Source organism: Drosophila ananassae, chromosome 3R (assembly GCF_017639315.1).
Source record: "Drosophila ananassae strain 14024-0371.13 chromosome 3R, ASM1763931v2, whole genome shotgun sequence".
Taxonomy (NCBI): domain Eukaryota; kingdom Metazoa; phylum Arthropoda; class Insecta; order Diptera; family Drosophilidae; genus Drosophila; species Drosophila ananassae.
In genome coordinates this window covers 9,309,992-9,325,898 of record NC_057930.1, presented here as the reverse complement: position 1 = coordinate 9,325,898, position 15,907 = coordinate 9,309,992, and the positions used below count along the sequence as shown (strand labels likewise).

General features: G+C 44.8%; 2 protein-coding genes across 4 annotated transcripts; both read right to left on the bottom strand.

Annotated features, from left to right (window-relative positions):
• Positions 1-638: 638 nt before the first annotated feature.
• On the bottom strand, positions 639-12,840 carry LOC6505756 (probable phospholipid-transporting ATPase IIB). 2 transcript variants are annotated; one of them, XM_001964972.4, is made up of 6 exons: positions 11,412-12,840; positions 3,582-4,419; positions 2,736-3,519; positions 1,334-2,678; positions 1,201-1,274; positions 639-1,137 (listed from the first exon to the last, which is right to left on the bottom strand). In XM_001964972.4, the coding sequence occupies exons 1-6, from the start codon at positions 11,990-11,992 to the stop codon at positions 1,004-1,006; spliced, it is 3,756 nt and encodes a 1,251-aa protein (XP_001965008.1). In that variant the 5' UTR covers positions 11,993-12,840; the 3' UTR covers positions 639-1,003. The 2 variants fall into 2 exon arrangements, with proteins under 2 accessions (XP_001965008.1, XP_014760512.1); XM_014905026.3 differs by lacking the exon at positions 11,412-12,840 and adding an exon at positions 5,073-5,464.
• A 232-nt stretch (positions 12,841-13,072) lies between these two features.
• LOC6505755 (UV radiation resistance-associated gene protein) lies at positions 13,073-15,878 on the bottom strand. 2 transcript variants are annotated; one of them, XM_001964971.4, is made up of 5 exons: positions 15,336-15,878; positions 14,412-15,276; positions 14,035-14,357; positions 13,575-13,976; positions 13,073-13,465 (listed from the first exon to the last, which is right to left on the bottom strand). In XM_001964971.4, the coding sequence occupies exons 1-5, from the start codon at positions 15,701-15,703 to the stop codon at positions 13,351-13,353; spliced, it is 2,073 nt and encodes a 690-aa protein (XP_001965007.1). In that variant the 5' UTR covers positions 15,704-15,878; the 3' UTR covers positions 13,073-13,350. The 2 variants fall into 2 exon arrangements, with proteins under 2 accessions (XP_001965007.1, XP_014760511.1); XM_014905025.3 differs by having other exon boundaries at positions 14,412-15,255.
• Between the last annotated feature and the right edge of the window lie 29 nt (positions 15,879-15,907).

Sequence of the window (15,907 nt, the reverse complement as noted above, 5' to 3'; positions counted from 1 at the left end):
TTGAAAAACGGGGATTTTGAAAACAAGAAAATCCAAGCAAGAAAAAATTGTTCAGAGATCATGCGAGTGTAAAAGCAAAAAATGGCAAGCATTTTAACAGAAGCCTAGCAAAAGCTAAACTATTATATTACCAAAAACAGAAAACAAAAAACAGAAATCGAAGAATATAATAAATACAAAATTTATTAGCTTACGTACGGGTGCATGTTTGTATGTGTACGTGCATGCATAATATAATATATTATTAACAAATTATTATGTATTTCAAGCAAAGAATTGTGAATTAGTAATAAACCAAAGTAAAATGTCAAGCAAAATGGTAAATAAAAACGTACAATAAAAATGTGTGTCTATTTCTTTCAGGGCATCTCAAAATTAGTTAATTAAAACCCAGTTTTTTAAATTATTAATTTCTGTAGATATATATATTCATTTATTTGTAAGTCATTATTTCACATTCCAATTCTAAACCTTAATAAAAAATCTATTTGTCCTTTTACAATTTTCTTCATACCATCGTAATTGATTTCAGTTTTAGTCATAGTTACAAATATTATTAATTTATTTTAACATTAAATAATTAGTAACATAATTTGGTTTTCGGTTTGGACTTAATATTAATCAAATACACTCAGGTATACAAAATTGAAATACAATAAACATTTATTACGCCTCACGCTTACAACTTAGAATCGGTTCTATTTGATTTATATTACGATAATCGAATCACTTTGTCTCTTGCACATTGTGTAACTTTACAAATTAAACAAAAAGCATCATCAAGCGACAGTGGTGTGTCGGGGTAGGGGGCGTTTAACCTGATATCACGAATATTGGGGGGCTGGTGCGGTTGTTGGCAAAACGACGAGACGACATATGAGAAAAACAACGTAGCACATAATAAATAATAATAGTGGTTTAAATTGTGAACGAAAACACAAAGAGAATCGTAGAGTGTGAGGGGATCCATTGGAAAATATTCAACGCCACGCCATCAAAGTGTCTATGAGAGCTTCAAGTAGGATGGCGGCGAACATTTCTTGCGCAAGAACTTGATTATATACAAGGGTAAGCAGGAGACCAGCGTGATGAGGGAGACCTTCCACAGAAAGTCGTAGGACCAGATGAACTCCCAGTCTGTAAAAAGAGTTAATTAAATATGAAATAATCATTAAATTTAAGTTTAAAAGGTATACTTACCGAAATACTCATGCAACACTGCCAGTGATATTAGATAGAGAGCCAAGCTGAAGAGCTCGGCCAGCACCATTAGTCTGAAAAGGATATTACTTAGTTATTCTCTCCTCACTAATTTATAACAAAAGAATCTTACCTATGCCAAGTCCGCACTGTGAGGGCCACCATGATCAATTCCGTCATTATCAGAGCCGAGAAGCTGATAGCCACTATGTGGATAAACTCGTCCACAAAGAGTATTAGCGCTCCGTACATGATGACCCCGCCCTGGTATATGCTGATCAGCACCCAAATGAAGAACGTCTTGTAGCTCAAACTTCGTCCCTTGGACAGGTCCTTGTACAGCTCTGGATATGTGACCGCTGTTTCGGAGGTGATGTCCTGGTCAAGTACCAACGAGAATACCGGGAACATGGTGTACAACGTCGAGTAGCCGACCATGAGGAAACCTTGGTAGAGAGCCACCGAGCTGAGGTAGAAAACAGCTGAAAACACCGCCTGCAGGGTGGTGATTATCAGTCCTCGATGGATGACGAACTGCGAGAGGGCCGCCGAGCGTTTGTAGCTTCGACGGCCGTGGATAAGCAGCAGCTTGGCGATGTGCGAGAACTGTGGAATGCTAAAGTCGCCGGCCAGAGATGCCTGTCGGCCTTCGCGGCCCTCGATTCCCACGCCGGCATCGGCCTGCTGAATCATGCTGACGTCGTTGCCACCATCGCCCACGGCGCAAGTTCGCTTGCCGGTATGCTTCTGGATGAGGGCCACCACCTGGGCCTTCTGGGTGGGCGAGCAGCGACAGCACACCACGGCTGGTGAGGCTGTAGCCAGCTCGAGAAACTCCGGTCGGTAGTACTGAAGGCACACCTCCAGGGACTCTCCCGAGATGACCAGAGCGTGACCCTGCTTGCGCCGGAAGTTGTTCAGCTCCTGGTGGGCATCCGTACGCGTCTTCACAGACCGGAGCACGTGCAGGCCCTGATTCCGTCCAATCAGCTGCGAGGACTTGGCAATACAGCACGCCGTCTCCAGCTTGTCGCCCGTCAACATCCAAACACGAACGCCGGCATTGCGCAAAAGCTCCAATGTTGGCCGCACGTTCTCCTGCAAACGATCCTCCACGCCTGTGAGGCAAAGCAATTCCATCTCACGCTCTAGGGATTCAGTGACCGCAGCCACCTTGGCCACTCGATCTGTTATGCTGAGGCGGGCGGCATTGTAGCGCATTTCGAAATCAGAATACTGTTCCTCGGTAAGGACCTTCTTGGCCACGACGAGGGTGCGCAGACCCTCGCGTGCCATGTTGCCCGATTCCTCGCTAAGCCAATCGTTGTACTGCACGATGGTGGACATGACCACATCGGCTCCCTTCAAGTAGAACGTTATCTGGCCCGACTTGCTCTCGCGAACAATGATTCCCATTCGCTTGCTCTCGCTGGTGAAGGGGAACAACTGCAGGATCTGATAGTGCAGGAGGATGTCATCTGCAATAGAATCAAGGCATTAGGATCACAACAGAGTGACAAACTCAAAGTACTTACTGTCTTCGCTGGGGGTCTTGACCTGAAGCGTCATGGAGTTGAGATCCCTGGCGATCAGGGTCAGGCCCACCTGCTCCGTCCACTTGACCAGTGCTATTTCGTCTGGCGAGGCGGCCTGGTACTGGTGCTCCGTATCCGTGCTGCCGGGGGCCTCGATGTTTATCACAGATTTGGTGGGTGAGTTGTTGCCGCCCGTGACCGTCGAGGCCGTGGACACCGATCGGTTGTCCTCGTCATCGCTAACTGGTGTGACATTGTGGCATAAGGCCAAAGCTCGTACCGCCTCCCACTCCCTCCAGCCCTCCGGGCGCCGCATCCTGTTGCCGGCAAACATAATCGGTTTGTTGGACTCTCCGCTGCTGCTGGAGCTGGAGACGTTGCCCTGTTGCTGTTGCTGCTGGAGAATGTTGCCCGACAGCTTCTGTATCATCTGCCCTATGTGATGGAACGTGTCCGCGTCATGGGACACTATGCCCAGGTGGATCTTTTTGAAGACCATCTCGTTCTGGGTCAGAGTGCCCGTCTTGTCCGTTAACACGTACGATATCCTGCCTAGCTCCTCGGGTATGGTCGTCGATCGCACCACTGTTCCCTGGATGTTCGAGTCGTTCTGCATCTGCCAAGAGTAGAAGGCCTTGCCCATGTCCAGGTTCACGCGGAGACTGATCGGAATGATGTAGGAGAAGAGCAGCACGAAGCGGAACATGTACCGATACCAGGGACCGCCGAAGCCCTTCAGCATCATCATGACTAGAGAGAGGCCCAGCACGGCGCAGAAGAGTACCTTAAAAGAGGAGAACAGTCAGCATGGGAGAAGAGTCAGCAGAGAGTCCATTTCATAGTTACCTTGGTCAATCCGTTGATTTCCATGTCCAGCAGGCCCACCTTGGACCTTGGCTGGGAGTTGTTCATCACGCTGCGCGTCTCGCAGCCTGTGTAGATGACGATGCCGGTGGCTGTGCCCGCGGCCACCACTGTGTTGGCCCACAGAGTGTTCTCCACGCTGAGTCCGGTGTCCTCGCTGCCGTCCGTCATACAGAATGTGGCAATGAAGCTGTGTATATCGTTTTGCGGCTTCTCGACGTAGAAACTGGCGTCGGTGCTGTGCAGCTCCGAGTCGCGACTGAGCTTCTGGGTGTAGGGAACAGCCAGACGGGGTTTCCAGTCGGTCTCGCCGTCCAGCTGGTCCGTTCGCACGAAGACAGAGCCGCTGCGGTCGCTGGTGCGCAGGAGGATCAGATCCGCTGGCACCCGTTCATTCTTCTCGACGATGATGACGTCGCCGACCTTCAGCTTGGAGCTGGGCACCATCTCGTAGCCACTGCCGTTGGTGGCCGACAGCCGCTTGTACTTCTGGGAGTTGACCTCGTGATCCCGCTGGTGGCGACGCAGATCGTCGACGGCCTCACGACAAATGGTGACCATCAGGACGAAGCCCAGCGGACCCCAGTAGGTGTACGGGTATCCGATGCGAATGTCCGGAATGAATTGCGAAAGCGCCATTAGCAGGAAGTAGAGGTTGAGGAAGAAGCGGAACTGCTCGAACAACACCAGCGGCAGGAAGGTGATGAAGTTGTACTTCTGGTTGCGGATCTCGTTCGGCGGGAACTTCTCCGTGTTCACCCGTCCCAGGTTGACGGTCCGGGCGCGCAGTTCCCGCGGCCGGAACCATTTCCGCCAGCAGCTGCAAAGACAGACAAGGATTAATACCAGACAGCTCTCGGCTAGGGTGTGCAGCGGAAGCATCTTGCTGGCCACTTTCTGCAGCGGAACGGAGAGACTGCTCTTGGCTTCACGCACTTGGCGATTTCATCAATAGAACTGGATTTTGTATTTCACATAGAATTTTGTCAAAAAATCGAAACTAATTGAAAGGATGTGGGTGTCATCCAGCAGCCAGTCATAACGCCAATTATGTCCGGTGGGGAGCCCTACTTGACCACCCACTACCTCTCCCTTTTAAGTCTCGCCAATTATAGTTTCAGAACGCGACGCCAGGGCCATAAGAATATGCTAAGGAGCGACCTTGGGCGGAAAATCAATAATTCCAACTCGAAAGATAAAGAAAAGTGAGAGCCCAGAGGAGGAGAATAACGGAATGTGTGTGTATATGGCGGGGCGGGAGTGGGTGGTTGTGAGTGGGAACGGGAACGGGAACAAGCTGGACTCGAGGCCTTATCTGTACGGCTTGCCATATGACACTTGTATATGGAGTAAATATTTATAAAGCAGTGCAGCGCGACGATAAGACCTCCGGAGAAAATTCCCGTAATTGAACGAAACTGGAGCATGCAAGTGGGGAGTCATGGGGGGCACGGTCCAAGATGGATGATTCACCTGAAAAGATACCAGCGACTGCGCTGGCGATTCAGCAGCGGAATATTCTCTCGCGTCATTGGCGTGGCAGCCGAGTTCTGGGATGCAGCATCATCCATGGCCACTAATTCGAATTATATACACTTTCGATCCGAAAATACAAGTCAAGTGCCTTTGTTCTTCGCAGCAGCTGCGACTTTCTCGATTGGATGTTTTCTGAATGCGCTTTTCACATAATCACTGGCGCGGCTCATGGCACACGCAATGCAGAGTCACAAGCATATACCACCGCTCGCAAAAATTCCTTAATTTGCTTTAAATTCTTAAGCACAAAACAAAATCCGTGTGAAAAATTGCGTCGTCTGCGGAAAAACAACCCTGTCTCTTGGCAGAAAAGAGCAGTGTTGCCAGATGTTGAGAAGGTTTTCCAGCAAAGTTCAAGGGAATTTTTTTGTGTTTTTTGGGCTGCATGGGCATGCTTTTATTAAAATTATTATCTAGTTTTCTAAAAGTTAGCTCTAAACCGTCGAAAACCCCCTAAATCTAAAGGAAACCCCTTAATCCAACAACATTGAAAGAGAAATCAATAAGGCACTGCAACCCTGGTAACAGAGCTGCCGTATGTGTTTGAATATTCATATGGCAACGCCGCAACGCCCGCCATATTCAAATCTCGCTGACGGCTGATGGAAATTTATGACCCGCCGTAACTGCTGACCGAGCTGCTTGTCGACGCTTTCGTTAGCACTCAGACGTTAATTAAATAAGCTCTTGACGGGCGTCTACGCTTCAGCTGCTTAGATCAGCTAAATGTGCGCGGCCACCTCATCTTTCGTTACGCTGCTCCTCTTATTATTTGTTTAGCCGCAACCTCTCTCTGGCGATGTCTACGAAGAAACTTGTTTTTCGTTTTTCTCCGGGCCTTTTATTATGGCCATTCTATTTGGCCGCCTGTGGCCGGGCGTGTGCGATTACGGCTCGCCTCAAAGTTTTGTCAATACGGCGCACACAGACGCCAGACGATTTCGTGTCATGATCTCATAAGAAAAAGTTGCCAAAAGTGCCCGCCGAAAGAAGCGAAAGTTCAACGACATGTTGTCCAAAAGAATTCCTTTTGTTGAAGACAAGAATGCCAGAAATTGGCTCACTCTTACCTCTTACCACTATTTTAAAACGCTTTTGGCCTGACTCACCCCATGGACTTCAAAGCCCCCGAAGCCGACTCCTGGGGACGTCTTACGGCTTCCCCATAATCCACAAGTGTGTCATGCCATTTACATATTTGTAGCTTTATGTGTTGTTTCCTTCTAGATAAATTGAAATGCATTCGCTGACCGATGGAGTATAAAATACAATTGCCGCAATTCGCCTTGCCCTGAGCAATTAACTGGAAATTGCAAAGCGTTTCGTATACAGATTCAGCAGATTCGATTGCACAGCTCCCCCACCCACTCGAGCACTATATTGTTTCCGCATTTCCCGGTAAAAACTCTAGAAAAACAGCTGTCACTTGCCGTCAAATTTCTGAGCAATTTCGAGAGTTTTTCGAAGACTATATGGTTGTAAAAACGAGTATAGTTTGTAGTTTATTGCTTCCCAAGAACCAATGAGTGTTATTGGTTTAAATAAGGCTTGAAATGGTTTTGTCATAAAATGAGATTCAAGCTTATGACTTTTTTAAATAATAAATTTTTGCTGTTGCCTCTAATATTCTCTATAATGACTTAATTAAATAAAAAAGCAAATCATCTAAAATAATCTCAACAGCTAGTTGGGTCATGTTTAATGTTTAATGTTGGTGGTCTTGGCAACATGCTGTACTTTTCCCTTTAAAAAAGAGCTTATGGAATTTTTGGAAAAAGGATAATCTCGCCACAGACTCCCTTCCCCAGACTTAGAGCCAACAATTATCTGTAATTAAAAAGGGATTGCCCCAGTATTGACGCAGACCGGACCGATCCAAAGCCTTTGAGCTCAACAAGGACAGACCGAATGGCGCTGTAATTTACAAATAATCCAAGAGCCTTGAACCAGAAACAATGACGTTGAATAGGAAGACTTTAAAGATATAATTATGAATTAAGTTAAAATGTAAGCAAAAGAGAAAATAAATTATTAAAAAAACACTCTGCTCTTCCTCCCAAATATCTAATTTTTTATCATCTATCATCTGGATAATACCATCTCCTATATCCAACCTATAAAGAGCTTAAAATATGGCCCAGAGGAAGCCCTTTCCCACAGAAGAGACCCGCAGTTGGTCTGAATAAGCAATTGAACAACTGAGCGAATGATTTGTGTAATTTATGCATCACCTGGTGGCGGCTTCCCAGCCACCTCCCTCGTCTAACCCATTTCTTCCGACTCTTCTGTTCCGACGGTTCTAAGCCACACTATTTGCTACTACTTACTTACTAGACGCTTACTAATTTTCCCATTTGCGGTGCTTTTTGTGCCAAACACTTGAGTGGAGAGAAGTATGTGGTTTTTGAACCCAAAACAGATTATTGGGGGAGGTTTAAAAAAGAATTTAGATATATAGACTTAAGGTTTTTAGTGCCAAAAACAAGTACAAATTAATACTCAATAGGCTATGTTAGTTATATAAACACAGTAGACCCTGTACAGTGTCCGATATACCCTATTCCGGGTGGGTAACCGGTATAGACCCAGAGAGAGACTTGAGGTGCCTTCTGGCTTTTGGTTATTAACCCACATTGCCAGTGGGTGGGTGGCTCGGAGGCACAACACACACACAACAAAGCCAGGCCAAGTTGCGGGCGACAATCGTTGTCGCTTTTCAGCGCCACTCCCGCCCATTCCCTCCCCCACCATGCCGATTTTCTTTTTCCCAAACCATTTGCATTCGCTTACCAGCCAGATAACTAGCTAACGGCGACTAGAAAATAATAACATTAGGCGTTGCCATTGACAGTTGTGGGCGGTGGGAGTCCGAGGGGCTGTCGACCAATTTGCATTCACCGGCGGTTGAGTGAAAAAAAGCATGGGAAAAGTTGTCGTCAGTTGGAAATGGCTATATTTAATGCAATTCCAATTAGCTGGTGGATGATTGGCAGCCAGCTATATTAGTTTCTAAAAACGTTTCTCAATAATTGTTTCCAGATTTCAGACTCCAACCTTATCAGTGGCCTTAGTTCTTGGAAGTCCATAATGTGCCTTTTATTTGATTATTTAATCGTAAAAAATAGCAAACAAAAAAAAACCCACATTGGATCGATTAGTGGGAGGGGGATTAGAGGGGCGACTGGGAAGTAAAACGCTCTGTTGGTTCCACGCCACTGGCCACTGTGGCAACACAGCTACGGAGCGTACCGCGTGGCGCCTCGCTTTGCAATTCTAATCGGGCTGTCGAAATCTTTGAGCCTCATATAGCCGAAACGGCAATCGGAGTTGAGCGCCCAAAATGAAACAAAAGCCCCAAACAAAGTTACCCCAACAGGGTAACCAAAACCTTCGGCTCTGAGGCATCTGAGGAGGCATCAGCCTCGTTTACGGCCTGTGGGCGATAAGAGGCCGGCAAAGAGTTAAGTGGGCACTTGTAAGCCAAGAAACGACATTGCCCAAATGGCATTGGCTTTAAAACCTAATTTTATAATGGCAGGAGGCAGACAATATTTCATATTTCGAATGATAATGAGACATCACTTGGGAGGTGCTTTTCTTAACTGGCTTTGTCTCCTATCTATGTATTCTTTTTTGTTGTAAAATAAAGGTAAACAATATATCAGTTAAGAGTACTATGGATAATATCACTTATGAGTAATTTTCATTCAAAGGGATGGACGATTTCTGGTGATTGTGCATTTATCCCTATCTCCTATCTTTACGCTTTTATTTTAAAATAAATTTATACAATAGATAAACTCATTTATGACTTAGTTTTATTTCTGGAAATTATGTATTTACCCCTATCTCCTATATATTCCATATACATACACATATATTATCTAAAGGCATCACTTAAGATTTGTTTTTATTTCTTTATGGAGTCATATCTCCCATCTATTCTTTTAAAATATATTACAATTAAGTTTAAAATCTATACAATCTAAAGATAATATTACTCAAGAGTTGCTTTCTCTTAAGAGTTTTACGACTTTGGGAATTGTTTATGGAGCCATATCTCCTATATCCCCCATATATTATTTATATATAATACTTAAGATTTGTTTTTATTTGGGTACCCCTATCTCCCTTCTATCCTTATTTATTAAAATACAAAAGTATACAATCTATGGATAATATCACTCAAGTCTCCTTTTCATTAAAATATCTTTACGATTTCTGGGAATTATGTATTTACCCCTATCTCCTATATATTCCCTATATATACACCTATACATACACATATCCTATATATTATGTAAAGTTGAGTAGATATAACTTAAAATTTGTTTTATCTTTTATCTATCCTTTTACTATATATTACAATTATAAAGTATAAAATACAATCTATACAACCTAAAGATAATATTACTTTATAATATTAAAGATATTTATGATATCTGGAAATTATTTATTTATCCCTATCCCTCATATATTATCTATAGATGTCGCTTAAGATTTGCTTTCTTTGAAGGCTAATCTAATCTAATATCCATACTTTCTTATTGTAATGTTATACTATGTATATATTTTGTATAGATTTTGTATTCTACAGATTTCTATTCATTCCTATCCCTTACATATTATCAATAGATATCACTTAAGATTTTTTTTCTGAAAAGGTGTTTCATCCTATCCATACTTTTTATTAAAAATAATATTATACAATATACTTTCTATAAATAATAGCACATAAGACCCTTAAGACTTCTGATAATTAAGTTATATACACAATTGTCCCTATCTATATCCCTCATATATTATCTACAGATATAACTTAAGATTGGCTCCTAAGGGTTTACGATTTCTGGGAATTATTTATTTAGTTATCTGCTATCTATACTATTTTTATTATAAAATAAATGTATGTATGAATAATATTATCTATAGATAATATCACTCAAGACCCACCGAGAGCTTTACGATTTCTGGGTACTGGCGACCCATAAAGGACTGCTATCTGCAATTTTCATTAAACAGTGACCTTAATTGATACAACAGCGTTCTATTTTGATAAGACCATGCTCTGGACATCATTTTGCAGCGAAATGCACTTCCATTTCCAGGTATTGGCTTTGAATTTGCGCCTGAAACCAACCTTATTCTGATAAGCCACGACCAGGTAGAAGCGAAACTTTCAATTTTCGACCCAAAACCCTAAAGCCACTTCTTCGGGGCAACTCGTTTGTATTTTTTAGAAACCTTACCTTGAAAACAACAATGAGTTCGTTTATCTAAGCCAGCTGAGGAGCGACGCGAGTCGGGAACTGGTTTTGTTTTGGAATTTTTTAGCATTTCTTGGCGACTTCTTGAGCTTTGCTGTTTCGGTTTCTTTTTTTTTCGCTTCGCCCACAATTCGGGTTTCAAGTCACACGGCAACCATCGATTAAAAATGCCGAGGATGTTGCAAGGGTGTGAGAGTTTGCAACAATTACCGGGCGGGAGTGTGTGGCAAGAAATGTGAGGTCGCACTTCTCCTGTTTACTGAGCGCCTTGTCGCCCGACTTGTGCCACTATTTATAGCCTTGTTTTGGTTTATATTTCTGGAGCAAGTCGGCGGGACCCGTCACGTTTATTGATTTGCAGTTCTCGCCAAAACTAGAGACAGAAATTCTATTTTATTTCCTCCAGACACTTTCAGAGGCGTGCCGGTCTTTCTAAAAAAAGACTCTCTCTTCCCCTCTCTAATTAGCTAAATTAAAAATATATCTCTGAATCGCTTTCTACATAAAACAACACACAGCTGCATCCATTGTACGCCCAAGTACATATATCAGCCATTTCCTTGGAAATAAATGTGTTTTGTAAAAGCCCCCAGTCCGGAGCAGCACAAAAATCGCAATAAAACATTATTCTCCATTAAAAATATAAATAAATGCGTATGTATCTCAGAAGAAAATATACAATGGCATGTGGCAGAATCAAAACAACAACTTGTTGTTGATGAGTCCCTGCAGTTGCGAAAGTTATAAAATTTTTGGCTGAACGATGAACATTTTTTCGAGATTTCTGTGGCAAATACATATTTTATATTCAAAACAGAGGCTATTTATAGGCAGATTTTTTGGTTAAAAAAAATTACAAATTGGCAGCAATAATTAATCTTGTTTTTAACATTTAATATTTAAATATTTAAGTAATAATTAAGAAAAACACACTCTTTACTGAGCAGATGTTGCAACAGAGTTATGAAAATATTGCGCATACGCAGCGTTGGCCCAAAAAACAACTCACCTGCAGAGACAGAGTTTGCAAACGTTGCCGATGCTGCGACTTTTGCTCTTCCGGCGATTGTGCTGATAGAAGACCGTGGAGGAGCCGTTCTCCGGATCCACGACCGTGCAGTGGGTGCCGCCATTGCCGAGATCACCGGCAGCACCCGCTGACGACGTTGCTGCATTGCTGCCATCACCGGCGCCTCCGCTGCCACTCCCCCCAACACCACCACCGCCACTCGCTCCAGCGCCCGCGCCCGCTCCCGATCCCGATCCCGCCCCCGCGACGCCCGCTGACGTGTGCGTTAATTGCGCCAGTTTCGAAACACTGTTGTAGCTGTTGGCGCGCTCGCGACTTCGTTCATTTCTATAACGTATCTGGCCGGAGGCAGACCCGACACTGTTCGAGCCAAAGAGATTGCCCAGAAAGTCGGCCCCGCTGTAGCCCATCGAGTTTTTGCGTCTGCCGTTTCTGTTGTTGTTGTTTTTGTTGCTGCTGCTGCTGCCACTGGCTGGGACCTCTCTGCGTATGAGTAATTCCGTTTCAGAGTCGGTTTCACTCTCTTCGTCGAAGTCGCGTAGCGGCACATTGTCGGCCATTTTAAGAGAGAGAGGAGAGAGCGAGAGCGCGGACCAGGTAACGCGGCGTGAGCAGCTTAATCTTTCGCGAAGAGAGTTTGCACAGGTGTTTGATTCTGGAGCTTGGCGCGACTGCCTCAACGGAACGTGAACTTGATAAACTTAACCACTTATTAGAAATGCAATATACTATTTTAGTTGCACTACGCTAGTACGCTGATTGTCTGGCAGTCTATAAATAAACGATTACGTTTTCTTACAAAATATATGTACATAAATGCTGGTCTGTTTTAGCCTTTAGCCGCCTTGCCACGTTTCCATTGGACTATGAATTCACGCGGCGGAATCACAAAACTCACAATCTGTGTGGGAAGATGGGGGAAGTCGGCAGCACCTTATCACACCTGCGCCTTTTGTTTGAGAGGTAAACATGTATAACCGTAAATCAGCTCCCCTGAGGCGCTCCCCGTAACGGAATTCCGATTATGAGCACTGTTATCAGGAGAAACGGTTGCCGACCACTATTCGTCACCATAAATTCGAGGTGCCCGTCTATTGCTCGGCGTTAAATTGATTCAAATAAAAATATAAATAAAAGGCCAAGGCCCGGGCCGCTGGCACACACACTGACGCATTTGGAGGCACACGCATGTACACGGGAAATTTCTCTTCCGCTATTAGCAATACATTTGATTTTCTTTAATTTCCAGTAGCTTAAATTTAATTTTTCACATTTCCCACTGTTTTTTGCGACTTTCGGTTTGTTTTTAATTTATTTTGAACTTGGTTTTGTGTTAAAATGTCCAAGTTGGCAGCGGATGATTTTGGCCAAACATTAAACCAGCTGTTTTTGCATTGGCGCCTTCAACACTAAAATAAACACGTTATACAACACTGAAGCCGCTCTCTTTACACTGAAAGAAATTTAAATTAATTTAACGAACTAATTTATAAAAAAAAAATTGTTTTAGTTTTCTTTAATTAAAGACTTAAAGAAAGTAAATATTTAGATTGCCGGAAAAAAGAGTTTTTAACCTTTTTTGAAACTCAAGAATCAACAAACTATTATCTGCAAATGACTGAATTTAAGCAGTTGGTGTGTATAAAATATTAAATGTTTATTCGTAGCTTACATTAGCAAACAAACAATAAACGGGAATTTACACAGAGATCTTAAACAACTAAATATTACACGCCGGCTGGGGACCGCGATCTGCTTCGCAAAGCAATTTCACGGCACACATGCACTGCTGTTGACTTTGATAATTTAAAATTAAACAAACGGATTTCCTCTAATACATGCCCTACGATTGGACTGCCAAACATAAATCAATCAATGCCCAGCAGGCATCTCAACAGCTGTACATTGCTGAGATTACTCAGCTGCGTTCCGTTTGCAGAGTTATGTTGGAGTCCGAGTTGGAGAAGCTGTGCTCCATCCGTTGCCGAAAGTCATCCTCGCCATCCGAATAGGAGCCAACCGATCGGCAAATGCTGCAATAAATCACAAATCAATAAATATTCTCTGTTTTTGCAAGGTTCTCTTTTGTTTAGAATGCTTTCAAAACAAAGAAAATGCCAATAGAAATCTACGATTGCTCACCGCTGCGTTGACGCATAACCTTCGATGGCCAGGGCCTGACTCACACCCGGAGGAAGTAACTGCTGAAGCAAGGCGTCCTTCGCCGCATTGGCGCTGGTCGGAAGTGGCACGTGGTTCATATCGACCGAGGAATGCGACTGGGACAGGTGCGGCGCCGTCAGACCGTTCGCCAGGCGTGCTGCATTCCCGGATCGCCCTCCATCCATCTCGTCGTTTTCATCGCGCTGCGTGCGTTCGATGTACCGAAGGGTGTTGAAGAGCTCCAGTAGATTCCCAAAGGTGTTGCGCAGGTCGCACTGACCAGTTATATCGAAGCAGAGCTGGGAAACGTTCTGCCGGAGAAGATAAATGGCATACTTTGTCTGCTGCGACGGCAAAATGGAACGCGTATACAAGGGAAATCTAAAGATAGGACATAAGCCATAAAATAAGCCACAAAATCCATCATGAGATCACTTACTCCCTGGTGGTGTAGGTTAATTCTTTGATGTCGTCAACAATGCGCGCTCGGGAGGGCTCGTACAATATCCGATTCCTTAGAGGCCGATCCATTATAATGGCCAGCATCTGGACGAGATGAGCCACATAGCCCAAAGCCGCGCTCACCGCCAGCGGCGAGACATTCTCCAGAAGCTGAGCGTTGGCGGCCTGGCGGGACTCACTAGTGTACTGCTCCATGTGGGGAAAGGCAATCCCGCAGATACTGAACTGCTGACCCCCCTCGCTTTGGACGTTGTAGATCTCCTGAAGCTCCAACACCAATGTGGACATGCGCCTTTCCACCTGTAAAGTATGGATTAGGATTACTTATTCTACTAACACCTCTAAGACCCTCACCTGTCTTATAATCTGACGCCGTTGGTCGCGTTGCGCTATATGCTGGGGCGCTACGCTGCGCAGCTCCAGCCGCTCTTGCTCCAGCCTATACCTCTGACCGTGCAATTGCTTCTGAAGTGCCTCGCGCTGCTCACGTAAATCCTCCAAACGTTGACGTGCCCGCTCATTTCTTTGCCGGAAGGTCTCGCGCTCTGCCTGGAGAAGTCGTTGCTGGCTCCGAAGGGTTTCGATTCTCCGGGTGAGGTGCTGAGCGTTGTAGAGGGTGAGGGGTGCGATCAGTTGCTGCTCGGCTAGAAGCACACTCAGAGTGCGACCCATGGAATGGTGGTTGGCGGCGTGGTCCCCAGACATAGATGTGGTGCGGGGCTTCAGCCGCAGTTCGTTTTTGGTCACACACTGGACACTGAGTCGGGCGATCTCCCTGGTTACCACGGCCATCTGCTTTTGTCTTTGCTGGTGCAATCGCTGGAGGTGTTGCAGCAAGAGCACCTTGTCCAAGTTGTAGCTGCGGCGGATCTCTTGATGCTGACACTTTAGTTGGGCATATCGCATGGTGCTCATTCGCAGCACAGGACTTGAACTTCGGCTAACAGCTGGCGAATTGATGCCCACGTCCTTTGGCGCTTCTCGCTCCTCCTCCGCCGTATAATTCTGGTAGTGCAAATGCAGCTGCGCTTGCAGTCCTTGTTCGCTTATTTGCAATGGTGATGCAAACAGCTCGCCATTTAGTTGGAAAACCAAGCAGTTCTCACCACATTGTGGCAGGGTGATGGGCGCCAATGGTATGAGGCCGGAGAAATAGACGCCCCAACTAAAGTGCAGCTCTGGGGGACGGGGCAGTTTGCTGGGCGTTAGCTGTGATTTTCTGAAAATGAGTGTACATAGATTATTGGATTTCAAGAAACCTTTGTTGCATTCCCATACCCGCACATATCATTACTCCTATCGTCAGTCTCACATGGTTGGCCTTCCCGCCTGGCAGGTGGAAAGTACTTCCAGACCTTTACACAAACACACTGCGCATTGGACTTCCGCCAGGCGTCGTCATCCGTACAGATCTCCGCCCACTTTTGTTGCTGGTGACGCAGCGGAAGCTTCTCGCTCGTGTAAAAAGGCTCACTGGTCTGATCCGTGTGCAGGGTGTAATATAGCATCACATCTTCGGGCTCTAACTGCTCATCTTCCTGCAACCTGGACACAATGTTAAATCCCTGAATTCGCGCCAGGTTTCGCAGGCGGAGCTGTTGGGTGGCCAGTGGCAGCCACTTTCGGCATCGCGGCCGCAGATTCATCGCGCGGCGTTGTTCCGTAGGCGTTTAGATTACGCGGCGCTCGAAGGCCTTAACATTTTACAATAAAATATAGTTTGTTGTAGTTTTTCCGCAATAGCTTTTTATAAAAAAAAAAAAACTATAGGGCTAACAGCTGTTTTCCAAATCAGAAAAGTGTGTTGGTAAACGTTCATATTTAGTGGGATAATTACAAATTAAGATAAT

What these genes read in the sequence shown, in the direction of transcription:
- LOC6505755 (XM_001964971.4), bottom strand. Translation starts at nt 15,703, where the DNA reads ATGAATCTGCGGCCGCGATGCCGAAAGTGGCTGCCACTGGCCACCCAA. An exon ending in AGGAGTAATGATATGTGCGG is followed by an intron (nt 15,277 to 15,335) that starts GTATGGGAATGC and finishes ACTCATTTTCAG; the next exon opens with AAAATCACAGCTAACGCCCA. An exon ending in GGCGTCAGATTATAAGACAG is followed by an intron (nt 14,358 to 14,411) that starts GTGAGGGTCTTA and finishes CATACTTTACAG; the next exon opens with GTGGAAAGGCGCATGTCCAC.
- LOC6505756 (XM_001964972.4), bottom strand. Translation starts at nt 11,992, where the DNA reads ATGGCCGACAATGTGCCGCTACGCGACTTCGACGAAGAGAGTGAAACC. An exon ending in TGCAAACTCTGTCTCTGCAG is followed by an intron (nt 4,420 to 11,411) that starts GTGAGTTGTTTT and finishes CTGTCTTTGCAG; the next exon opens with CTGCTGGCGGAAATGGTTCC. An exon ending in AAATCAACGGATTGACCAAG is followed by an intron (nt 3,520 to 3,581) that starts GTAACTATGAAA and finishes TCCTCTTTTAAG; the next exon opens with GTACTCTTCTGCGCCGTGCT.